The sequence below is a fragment of the Saccostrea echinata genome, unplaced genomic scaffold, assembly GCF_033153115.1.
Source record: "Saccostrea echinata isolate AGI-Se365-2 ecotype Australia unplaced genomic scaffold, CSIRO_AGI_Sech_v1 ptg000007l, whole genome shotgun sequence".
Lineage (NCBI taxonomy): Eukaryota > Metazoa > Mollusca > Bivalvia > Ostreida > Ostreidae > Saccostrea > Saccostrea echinata.
Genome location: NW_026889756.1, coordinates 1587702 through 1600255, shown reverse-complemented (window position 1 = coordinate 1600255; position 12554 = coordinate 1587702). Strand labels below are relative to the sequence as shown.

General features: G+C 31.3%; 1 protein-coding gene across 1 annotated transcript; it reads right to left on the bottom strand.

The window, feature by feature from the left end:
* Nucleotides 1–3176: 3176 nt before the first annotated feature.
* Nucleotides 3177–5608, bottom strand: LOC133180825 (oncoprotein-induced transcript 3 protein-like). Its single transcript, XM_061315283.1, has 7 exons — nucleotides 5553–5608; nucleotides 5441–5470; nucleotides 4517–4702; nucleotides 4257–4421; nucleotides 4036–4110; nucleotides 3656–3752; nucleotides 3177–3521 (listed from the first exon to the last, which is right to left on the bottom strand). The coding sequence occupies exons 1-7, from the start codon at nucleotides 5599–5601 to the stop codon at nucleotides 3365–3367; spliced, it is 759 nt and encodes a 252-aa protein (XP_061171267.1). The 5' UTR covers nucleotides 5602–5608; the 3' UTR covers nucleotides 3177–3364.
* Nucleotides 5609–12554: the final 6946 nt, after the last annotated feature.

Sequence of the window (12554 nt, the reverse complement as noted above, 5' to 3'; positions counted from 1 at the left end):
TCAATTACCAGTGGTTATTTTCATTCTTATATCTATACAGTATATCCCAGTGAGCTTGGTATAAAAGATACCACAGAGTCTGACACATCTGTTTCATATTTGGATATTTAACTCGAAACAGACGTTAATGATAATCTAACAACCAAGCTTTATGATAAACTTGATGACTTTAACTTCTCCGTCGTCAACTTCCCTTACTTATGCAGCAATATATCCTTATCACCTGCATACGGGGATTATATCTTTCAGTTGATTCGATACGCTAGAGCATGCTATACGTATGAACAATTTCTAAAACGAGGCAAGTTATTGACAAACAAGTTGATAAAACAAGAATATCAGTAGTCTCGTCATTTCGTTAGTTCTATGGTCGATACAATGACATTGTTAGCAAATACAATTTCTCATTAAATCAAATGCTGACTGACGTTTTTCATACTAGATGTTAGGCCATTATTTACAGACTGATTTTCGACGGATTTTTCCCTTATTTCCCTATCATAACAAGGATCACACGGCGGGTGTGACCGGTCAGCAGGGGATGCTCACTCCTCTATGGAACCTGATCGCACCTCTAATGTTTTAGAGATCCGTGTTTGCTCTGCTCCAAAATTTGCATTATTTAATGAACTTTTGAGCTTGAATACTGTTCGTTATCTCCGCACAATTCATCCTCCTAACTCCGCGACTCTAGAGCAAACGCCTTAACTATGCAACACTGAACTAATATTGTTTACGGATTTTATCGTTTGCCCTATAATGACAATGAGCACACGGCCGGTGTGGTCGGTCGACAGGGGATGCCTACTTCTCCATGGTCGACAGGGGATGCTTACTTCTCCATGGCACCTGGTCCCACCTGTAATGTTTTTTCTCTGCTCCCAATGAGTATTGTTTCAATGGATTCTTGAGCTTGATTACTGTTTGTTAACTTCATATTCCATCTTCTCTATGTGAATGTAATTAAATGCAATCTGAAACAATACAGCGCCGCGTAAAATTTCAAATAAGGTCTTAAATCTACTCGAAATACCAAAACACTTAGATTTGAAAGGATTTTTAAATCTGAATGTTGACTTTGTAGTGTAGACTGGTATCTGTTTTTAAATCAATTGAAATCTAACTTTTGCTATTATCCATAAACAAAGCAATATATCAGGCTTGTACGTTTAAAGGTCCAATTTACATCTACGCAAAAGAGTGATTGTAAAATCCATAAATATTTAAACTTCCTTACTACGAAAGCTAAAAATATACTTTTAACACTGTACAATAAAACTATTAGCAATGAAACAGGCCTATTTTTTAAATAAAAGCTTTTAAATGAAAAGCACAAGCTGAGGACGTTTATTTATAAAGTTATAAAGTTAAATCACGCTAACAACACATGCATGTATCGAAATCAAGATTTGTTTGTTATAAAAATCATCTGCAGATAAGTATCAAATTTATATGTGTAAGTAAATTTATTCGGATGGTCACTTCAGCAGGTTTATTTTCAAGTTATTTGAGGATGGTATAGAAACAAAAATATATTTTGGCTTCTAAAAAGAAGGTTAAACGTCCGAGGAAATTAATGAAGTTAAAGAGTACGTATCGTAATTGAATCCATTCTAGCATTTCAATACAAATGTTCAAATAATTTTAACAGTGCATAAAGCAAATAATACTGAGTCTTGACGAGTTTCTTATCAAACTTCAAAAAAAAAAAAAAAAAAAAAAAAAAAAAAAAAAAAAAAAAGATTAAATGGACAAAGAATTAATCACAAAAAGTTTTTAACATCTTACCTGATGTTACTTATCATTACTGTTATATCGTTGTTTTTATTTTTGAATCATTTATACCAGGATATCACGATAGCCTACTGTTAGCGAGGTCGCATTGTATTAAGGAGCCTCGAGTTCGATGCCCTTTCGTGCGTCAGACATTAGACGTAAACAAAGGTAGTGACTATTCCTTTGTCATTTGCCCGGAACAAAAAGTGAAAGTCAATTGTCTCTCGGACGAGATCTTAAACACCGAGGGCCCGTGTCACGATAGGCGTTGGCACGATAAAGATCCTTAACTGCTCGATGGTCCTGAGTGCCAACTAGAGATCTACATTTGAGGCCCTTCATCGGTGTATCGTGACTTCTCTGAGTGAAAATTCTTAAATGGAACATTAAACAACATACAGTCAATCATTTAATTAATCAATCAATTGAACCATTTATAAAATATAAAATTACCGACGTATATTCTTGCTTGTTTTTAAAAGAATAGATATTATAAAGAAAATGTCTTCACATCTTTGAAATAACAATTGTATGTTTCAATCAATTTTGATGCGTTATTTCCTTCAGAACATGAACAATAAATTGTATATTTAACTGTATCATGATTTATGTTAGTGGTGAATACAGAATCAACTTGTAGTGAAAGACGGGGACTTCTAACTAATTTGTTTTATACATATGATTTTGTTGGTTTGTTGTTTAACGTCCCTCTGGAGAATTTTTCACTCATATGGAGACGCAACCACTTGCCGGTGGAGAGCTGCAAATTTTGACCTATACTCGGCACTTAGGGCCATTGAGCAGTGAGGGATCTTTTTCGTGCCAGCTCCTACTGCGACACGGGACCTCTGTTTATACGGTCTCATCCGAAGGACTGGTCTCCACGTCCCACAGTGTTTATACATATTTAGTTTGCATTGTAGATTAATGTTTTTGTCTCTCTTGCGTAATGAATGCATTAAGTACATTTCCCATTTTACAAAGACACATTTTAGCAATATATATCTAGTATTTGGCTTCAAATATGGTGCACAATGCACATGGAAATTGCATGTACTTAAAAAATCTGACCAAAGCTTACTTCCCTAACCTAATTTAACATTAACCGTATACGTCCAAAAGAAACAAACCTACACTGCAGATGAAGCCCTTAAATACAATTATCCAAGAAATCTACTTTTACTCCAGCTATGGATACTACAGGTCTTTTCTTATTATTGAAAATAAAATAAGACATTAAAATTAAAATAAAAATATTCAGAAAGTGTTTCATTCTCATAAAATATTGTATTTAATAAAACTACTAGTATTTTAGTATCTGAATTGAGTTTAGTGCTGAATCTTAATTATGTTTTAAGCGTCAGAATTTAAAAGCTTACCATAATTTACATTGTCTGCAAGCAAATATTATCAGTGGAATAGAAACTTCCACTGATAATATAGAAGCTTCATACAACAGAGAGAAACAGGAAATATTATCATTTATCTTATTTTCTACTACATGTATTTCAAAAATACACAATGCACAGAATGAATCGATAGTTGGAATTTATTGACTAACGACTTAAGTTTATATCGGGTTCCTTATTTATTGACTTGAAACATGAATTATTTGAAAATTGACGTCTGGGACATTTTTACAATTCCTGTTTGGTGCATCAGTAGTAAATCCCGCAATGTTGTCATCATGTTTTTTGCATGGCTCATGAACACTTTCTTTGACTTCACATTCTCTCTTCCTTTTTCTGAAAAGGATAAGATTTCAGACGTATATATAAATATATTTAACAAAGGGTATGAGTAATTTTCAAACTTAAGATAACTAATTTTTGAAAATCAATATTTTACTTTAAGATTTGATAGTAACATTAAAATTTACTTCATTATGTAGTAAAAGATGGATACGGAAACTAGGGACAAAAGACAAACAAGGACAATCACTGCTGATATTGCACCGATATATTTTGCTTCTAGTTCTGAAATGTATGTGGAAGACATCATAAAAGAATTTAAGGTTAATGCACCTTTTTAAATAAAGTTAAACAAATTGAATATAAGTACAATGTATCAATTATAACACGTAAAGGGAATCGAAGTAAATTTACGTATTTGTCTGTTAAAAATGCAAATAATAAAGAATAGTCTGTTTCTTTTCATATATATATATATATATATATATATATATATATATATATATATATATATATATATATATATATATATATATATATATATATGCAAACAAGAGATGACACACACGTTTGTATTCCTTTGACTGTTTTTCATCACTCTGAGGCGTAGCGGTAACTGGGTATTCGCATGATCCATTTGTTCCTGTCGAAAATAAACAGGTAGGATACTAGGTAACTTATTCACTCATTAAGAAAAAAATGAATATATTAATTTTGTCGGCGAGCATTTAAAACGAACTTATAAGGATTTTAAACAAAATTCGATACATAATAATTTTAAATTCCTACCAAAACAAATTCTTTCTGGACAGGCGTCTAAAGCAGGAATACAATAAACGTAAAACGATCCACAGTTTTTTATTTGGATATCATATTCTTTGCTGCAGCAGTCAGAAAATCCTGTTTTGCATAGTTTCTTTGTAATTACAAGATCCCCAATATTAGGTAAAGAATCTATACGGAGTAAGAAGCCATATTTTATATGCAAATGTTATTTCGTTAAAAATTAAACGTACAATTTTGTCGTAAATATGTTATATAATAAGTACCATTCATCCAGACAGGATAAATTGCCCCGCAGGTGTTCAGTGTAGGGCATTGATCCAGTATTGGATCATCTGATTTGTACCATCCTGGTGTAATGTATCTGTCACAGGGAGAGTATTTAGTTTCATATGGACAATTCCTTGTTCTGGCGAAGGGCTCAAATAATGATGTTGAAGATGAACAGGGATCTACAGATATACAGCAGAGTTTCCTTTAACATTAATCATTTTTCACTTTCAATTTAATGAATCAGTACATAAAAAGTTTAGTTCAAATAAAATTTGACTTCCAAAAAGTTTTCTTGTATTGCTTACGGATGAAAAAAAAAAAAAAAAAAAAAAGCTGTTCTTATCAAAATTTATATTGAAAAATGCCAGAATACTAAATTTTGTGAAAAAAATGTTTAATATTCTAAGTAAATGAACGGTCCATACAAGGAAAAACTAACTTTTTCGGGAAAAAAGTACAACATTTATCAAAATTTTTATATTGAAAAATTTCTTATAAATACATTATCACTTATATTTCATTTTTTTTTTATTTCGTGGTTTTAATAGTGAATCACTTACCAAAGGATTAAAACATTTTGTATAAGTCATCCAGCAAAAATGGTCTCTAATTCGCGGAATTGAGAAAAAGTTATTATTTATCTATTATAAATTCAAAGATCATTTATTTAACCTCAGTTTTTTTTTAAATTGTCATTTATCATCATCTTCATCATCATCATCATCATCATCATCATTTTATCTAATGAAATTCTAGTCGAATGTAGTGAGAAAGGCAGGTTTATATCGGATGGCATAAGTAAACATATCCATCACTGAAGATTCCGATCTACTATTGGTGTAAAGCTTTCATAAATTTGATACATGACTTAGATTAATTTGGTTTTATTTCATGGTACATTTGTAATAATCACTTACCAGGAGAGGTATTGCAGTAAAAGGTTGAATCTGAAAAATCAGTTGTTAACGTGAGTTTGAGAATCTATTGGGACACACTAAATTATTGCAAATATGCAATTTTAGTACGTACCTGCAATATTTAGAAGTATTGCAGATAAAGTCATAAACACAATGTTCATTCTAAATACTCTCTGAAAAAACAAAATTATTTTATCATATATAATTAGATTTAACAAAATATCTTCTATATTGAAAAAAAAATATTAAACCGATTACCATTTAAGATTTTTAACACTCGAAGTAAAATATGTAACCAGGACAAAAACTTAAGCTTTTTTTCTCTCCAGCTAAAATAATGCTGTCATCAGAAATAATAATAATTATAATAATAATAATAATAATAATAATAATAATAAAGAAATTTAGAACCACATAATCGATCAAACTAATTGTATTTTAATATTAACTTTTCAGAATTCTTTATTTCTGTAAAATGCTATACACGCATTATTAAATGGAAATTCAAATCAAAGTTCGGAGAATGCTATTTTGTTTCGAGTATGACAGAGTGTTTGCTTTTAAATTAATAAACAAAATGGAATAATGCAAAATTCAGCTTACATGTACCAGACAAATTACGCATTCGTAATTAAAATGACGTGGCTTAAGGACAGATGATACAAAACCCTTTTTTTAAATAAAAACAAAACAAAACAAACAAACAAAAACAAACAAAAAAAAAAAAAAAAAAAAAAAAAAAAAAAAAAAAAAAAAAACAATGAAAATAACAGTTTTTGAACATGTTTATATAAAAACATGAATTAGTTTTTCCGAGTATTCTACATTTCACAGTTATGTCATATAAAGAGATATTTTTTTTAAATAGATTTATAAGGGTGATTGCAAATAGGTTGAATTTTAATCATCATAGAAAGTTGAAAAATTATCAATACTTTAGAAACTTGTTATTTTCAACATTTAGAATCAACATAGATCCAAAGATATGTACCAATCTAGGCATCCAATTTTTTTCTGTTTGTATCATCTGTCCTTAAGTAAGTATATGAAACCAAATTTCAATAATTTAGACTTCAGCGATATAAATTGAAATGTCAGATTTGCAAAAAGGTTTAGTAAACAATACAAACTTATTAGCCGAAAACCTGACAAAAATGATTGAAACATAGAAATAATATCAAATATAATTTATCGAATTTGTTGACTAACAAAAATAAATCTATAACTATAGTACCATACAGATTTATATAAGTACCCAGGATGAATTTTTTCTTAACGTTAGACTTGTAATGGATTCAAATAAATTACTTTTAAAAAGACGGTGTTTCTTTTAAATGAGATTCAATAAAGCGCTGCATGTATACAAGTATGACTCAAAAGTCTCTATATTATGCAACATGTCATGGTTATATTTTCAGTCATGGTGAATTTAACCAGGTTTACTTTGAATAAAATGATGCACTTTAATAGAACCTGAATCAAAACGCAAAAATTGTATCGCTATTGTTGTGTTTGAAGCAATTTTTAAGAGCTTAATCGACCTTACTTTTTTTTTTTTTCATTCTTATTATTGATATAATACTAACGATTATTGCTGACTTTTTAAGGTAATGTTATGCCAGATAAACTCACTGAATATAATAAAATCCGCCAATGAAAAAAAAATCTAAACAGATATTGTGAGCACTGAGGCAACAAAATAAATGAATTGAAAAATAAATTTAAAACATACCTGCTTTTTTTTCCCAAGAAATGTTCAAGTAATAAATTTAAGGCTTTCGGTATTTTCAAATTAATACAATTCTTAACTCTGAAATAGAATAAATCTTACCATTTACAGAATGAAGGAAATGCCGAATTTACACGAATATGTTTTGGAATCGTATTGAAAAACCAGGAAGTAGGTCTCTCAAATCAATACACTGCCTTGTGGTTGAAACTAACATTTAAATCATGTATGCTGGTTCTCCATTGATTTTTAACCAAGATCAATGTGCTTAAATCCCATTTAAAAATAACTATATTTTATTAAATGCAACGATCAACAAAAAAGGGGGTTTTATTGTTATGGATCATTCCGGTCTGATTTTTCAGTTGATTAGCTGCATGAATATTCTCATATGAGTTAATCTGTAAAATCTTCGAAGAACGTGATACAGGACAAAGAAGGCAAGTTTATATAAATCTAGATAAACATCTAAACAAGAAATTCAAGTTATTATCATTCCGTCTAGATACGAGGATCTCTAAAATATTAGAGTTAGGATTAGGCGAAGTAAGCATCCCCTGCTTTATGTGTAAAAATGGCATAACAAAACTCCAGTCAGCATTCCACCATACATGTAAAAAAAGATTGACTGTTTTTGTAATTTGATTTACTTTAATAGAAACACAATTTATATGAAAATATTGGCATGGGTTTGCTTTTAATTTTTGTTCGTATTTACCATAGAGCCTCCTTCACAAGACCTAGAAACTGATCTCAGCATTTGTCAGATTTTTGCTCTTCTCAGCATAGCTACTGTAAATAACGATCTGTTGACTGTCGCTTAATTACAATGACCAACAAAGCCACCACAACTTACCACTGATACTGTTATCGGCCACAGTTTCTGAGAGTTTAACAAATTCTAGACTTTTACAAGAATGAATGATGTGCTTGAAAAAAACTTCACAGTAAAGTTCACATGGGAACTAATAACAAAGATGTTTGTATCTTTTTCAAAAGTTTATTAGGACACCGTGATCGTATAGATATCTAATATAATTTCTAGAATGTAATCAAAATAGACCAACGCACTTATAAAAGAAAAGAAAAGAAAAGAAAAAAAAAAGATTAATCCAAAATAGTCACGAAGAGCTAAGAACTAGAACCCAAAGGTAATAAAAGAAAAGACCGAAAGATAAGAGTAAAAAAAAGTGATTCCAGTAGTCAAAATATATATATGCGCAATCTTCAGATTCCCAGTTTTGGTATAAAACCAATAGTTCACACAAAAAATAAAAGAATGTAAAGTTTCAATTACATATATATTTGAAGATTCCTTTTCCGATCTCATGTCTTCTATTTCAAAATGTTCTGCGAAAAACTGTAAAACCTGTGGCATTTTGATAACTAACACTTCTTTCACCAGTAATCTTACTGGACAGAGCTTCTATACCAAAACTTGGGAAAATCTAAACTGCAAATCTCCTAATGTTCTCTACGGAATAGAATGTAATCTTTGTGGACTTGTTTATGTTGGTGAAACCAAGGGATCACTTCATAAAAGAATATCAGGTCATAGATTTCATATAAATAATGGGGTCAGCAGCTTTTATACAAGCATTTTATTTTACCTGATCATTCTATTTTGTCAATGAAAGGTAGAATTCTAGAAAAGATTTACCACCACACAAACAGTTCATCACTGAGTGCACCATTCCGTAGACAACGTGGAGAATTTTGGATTAGAAAACTAAGGACAGTGTCGACAATGTCGATAGTGTTGGTAATCTTTCCAGTCCACAGTGTAACAATGTAAATGTGATTGGGCTTTTTAACCATACACAGAGACGTAAGCGTATTCATGGACATCGGTCTTACAATAAACCTTTAATACACGATGCCTCTTTTGATTCATTACTACCTTAGGTAAATCAACAGTTAAGTCTACATCATATTCGCAGCAAACTTTACTATGTCCCTTTGAAACTTTTAAACAGTTTTCTTGAAAAGGTCAAGGAAAGTCCATTTTTTGATTTCTCGACACCAGAATATAGGCTCGGATTTGTGATTATGGATATTGCAAATAATAGGCTTTTTAAACCCCCACGTTTTACTGAAGAAAATGCAGCTAAACCAATCCGTTTTTTTGCCTTAAACTTCAATATGCCAACAAAGGTATTGACGCGGTTAATATAAATAATATTCTTAATCACATAAAGGTCCAGTCTTGTATTCCACTATATTTCTAGTTAAAGACTACACCTTGTATTTCCTACAAATATACATCGTATATTGCTTCCAAACATTTTAATTGCAAGAAAACTTTACAGGGCCTTGATATCCAATATCTGAAACATAATCCTCCATCGTGTTTATGTTCTTCTTCACCCTATAACTATAGTCCTGCTGGACACGTCATTACTGGTGACGTAAATATAGTTAATAATGAAGACATTAGATCATTAATGTTAAAAGGTCCTAAATATACGAAACCCCGATCATTAACTGGCGTTGGAATTTCATAAATATTATGGATTCTGTATATGATTACGCCAGGCCATGGGCAAGACATGAAAAAGAATACCTTGACACTTTGTCAGAATGGATTAAATGCATTAGATGTATGTTAAAATCTCGCATTAAATGATTGAGGGGCAATATGAGAACCATCTATCCTTCTGTATTCAATAATCAATAAGTGAAAAAAGAATTAGATAAATTACATGATCAGTACGTACTGGTCCCTGCTGACAAAGCAGGTAACAACATTATCTTTGTTTGTAAGGCTTATTATATTAAATGTATTTTAGAGAAACTTGGATTTAATTCTACAAGTGGTAATCCAACTTATACTCATAGTTCCCTTTCTAAGGAAGAAATTCTTCAATATCATATGTCAGTTTTGAATATTTTTAATATTCCAAACAACCAAAATGAATTTGAATTTCCATATCTTTACTGGATTCCAAAACTTCATAAAAATCCTTAAAAACAAAGATACATAGCGGGTTCCAGTAAATGTTCAACCAAGCCTCTTTCTTTACTCCTCACTAAGATATTAACAGTAGTGAAGGAGAAACTTCAAGAGTACTGTGCAACAATATATTCGAGAAGTGGTGAAAATCAGATGTGGATACTTAAAAATTCCGAGGAACTATTAGAAAATTTGAAATTACAAGAATTTACCAAAATCAACAGCTTAAAAACTTACGACTTTTCAACTTAATACACAACATTACCCTCGATAAATTAAAGTATAAGCTTTTTGATATCATTGACAGCTGCTTTTTTAACAAAAACGGAACTCGTAAATTTACTTACCTTGTCATTGGTCATTTGCAAAATTATTTTGGTAAAAACATTCTGATTGTACACACAAGTACTCTGAAGTTGACATTAAAAAAAAAGATACTTGAGTTTCTGATTGACAATATCTATGTGGTTTTTAGAGACCAGGTCTTCCAACAATCTATTGGAATTCCCATGGGTACCAATTGCGCCCTGTTATTAGCTGACCGTATATGTATTCATATGAAGCAGAATTTGTCCAAAATCTTATACTTGAAAAGAAGAAAACACTTGCTGTGACCTTCAATTCGACATTTAGATATATCGACGACATATTGTCAATTAACAATGGTTATTTCCATTCCTATGTCGATACGATATATCCCGGTGAGTTTGAGATAAAATATACCACAGAGTCTGAAACATCTGTTTCATATTTGGATATTTTACTTGAAAAAGACGTTAAAGGTAACCTAACAACCAAGCATTTTGATAAACGTGATGACTTTAACTTTTCAATCGTCAACTTCCCTTTCTTAAGCAGCAATATACCTTCATCACCTGCATACGAGACATCTCTCAGTTGATTTGATATGCAAGAGCATGCTCTAATACGAAGTAAATTATTGACAAACAAGTTGATGAAACAAGAATATCAGCAGTCTCGTTTAAAATCATCATTTCGTAAGTTCTATGGTCGATAGAATGACGTTGTCAGCAAATACAATTTATCTTTGAGTAAAATGCTGACTGACGTTTTTCATGCTAATTGTTAGGCCATTATTTACACACTGAATTGTAAACTGATTTTTCCGTTATTTCCCGATCATGACAAGGAGCACAAGGTGGGTGTGGCCGGTCGGCAGGGGATGCTCACTCCTCCATGGCACCTGATCCCACCTCTGATGTTTTGGAGGTCCGTGTTTGCTCTGCTCCTATTTTGTATTGTTTAATGGACTTTTGAGCTTGAATACTGTTCTTTATCTCCATATATTTCATGCCTTTTCCCCGGAAAACAGGGTATTTAATGCTCAAAGAGTAGCCTGGTCCCGGATTTTTTGGGCTGTCTTACCATGCCTTGCTACCTACGCTTGCTCCGTATGTCTGTCCGTTGACATATGAACCATTCATTCATTTCAAACATTTATTCTTTCTCAAAAACACATATGAATGGTACAAGAGGTACCTATATACATACTTACAATAATTATGGACGAGCAGAGATTACAGGAGGACAGCCAATGTCAAAAATTTTGGTAATAAGTATACACAATTTTCTTAAGAATGCTGGATCAGTATTTGTCATTAAACTACAGAATTTTATAATATTTGGATGCATATATTATTTCTGTAACAAAAATTCTTTCCTTTACAATTCACTTGACCTTTGACCTACTTTGCAAAAAATACCCTGGGCAACTTAATTTAACCTAAGACTTTTGAATTTTGAGAGGTTAAGTGTAAATAATTAGCGTTTATACATGTTTATGAGCTCATAATACTGTACTTTTGTATGATATCCAGTTACCACACAAACTGAAATTTAAATATGAAAATACATCGGGATCGGTATCCCACAATGGATCGTGTAGAATTGGTGAAAAGATTTTGAAACAGGTATTAACACATATAAAATGATAAACTATTATTTATAATAATTTCAACTTAATTGATCATTTGAGGGTTGGGAATCATATTTTCTTTGATTTTCAGACTATATCGCAGTCTTATACTATGTGTGGATGCTTTTTTGTGCATTCGTGAACTATCATGCTAGTAGTAATTAAATACCTAACTTCACTTAGATTTATTTGCATCTTTAATGAAGCTACAAAGCAGGCGGCACATGCGTTCCTTGGAACACTCTAGTTATAAAAATGTTCTACAATGCCCATAAGCCATTCTTCCGGTACTATCCCAGAGTCAAAAATGAGATTAAACAATTTCTCGTATAGAGACAAGAAAAGTGAAACGGTGGTACTGGTGGTTCATAAAGAATACGGCGCTTCCGGGAGATTTGTTGTTCATCTTGCGTAATTGGACAATCAAGTATTTCATTAAAATTACTTTGTTCAGTGATGTTGATTGAATCAGCTTCCTCTAAATCGACTTCATTAA

Bases quoted from the DNA above. Each gene is read 5' to 3' on its own strand.
- LOC133180825 (XM_061315283.1), bottom strand. From the start codon at position 5,601: ATGAACATTGTGTTTATGACTTTATCTGCAATACTTCTAAATATTGCA. The intron at 4,422-4,516 runs GTACTTATTATA...TACTCCGTATAG, and splicing joins TTATCCTGTCTGGATGAATG to ATTCTTTACCTAATATTGGG. The intron at 3,522-3,655 runs GTAAATTTTAAT...TATCCTTTTCAG, and splicing joins ATCTTTTACTACATAATGAA to AAAAAGGAAGAGAGAATGTG.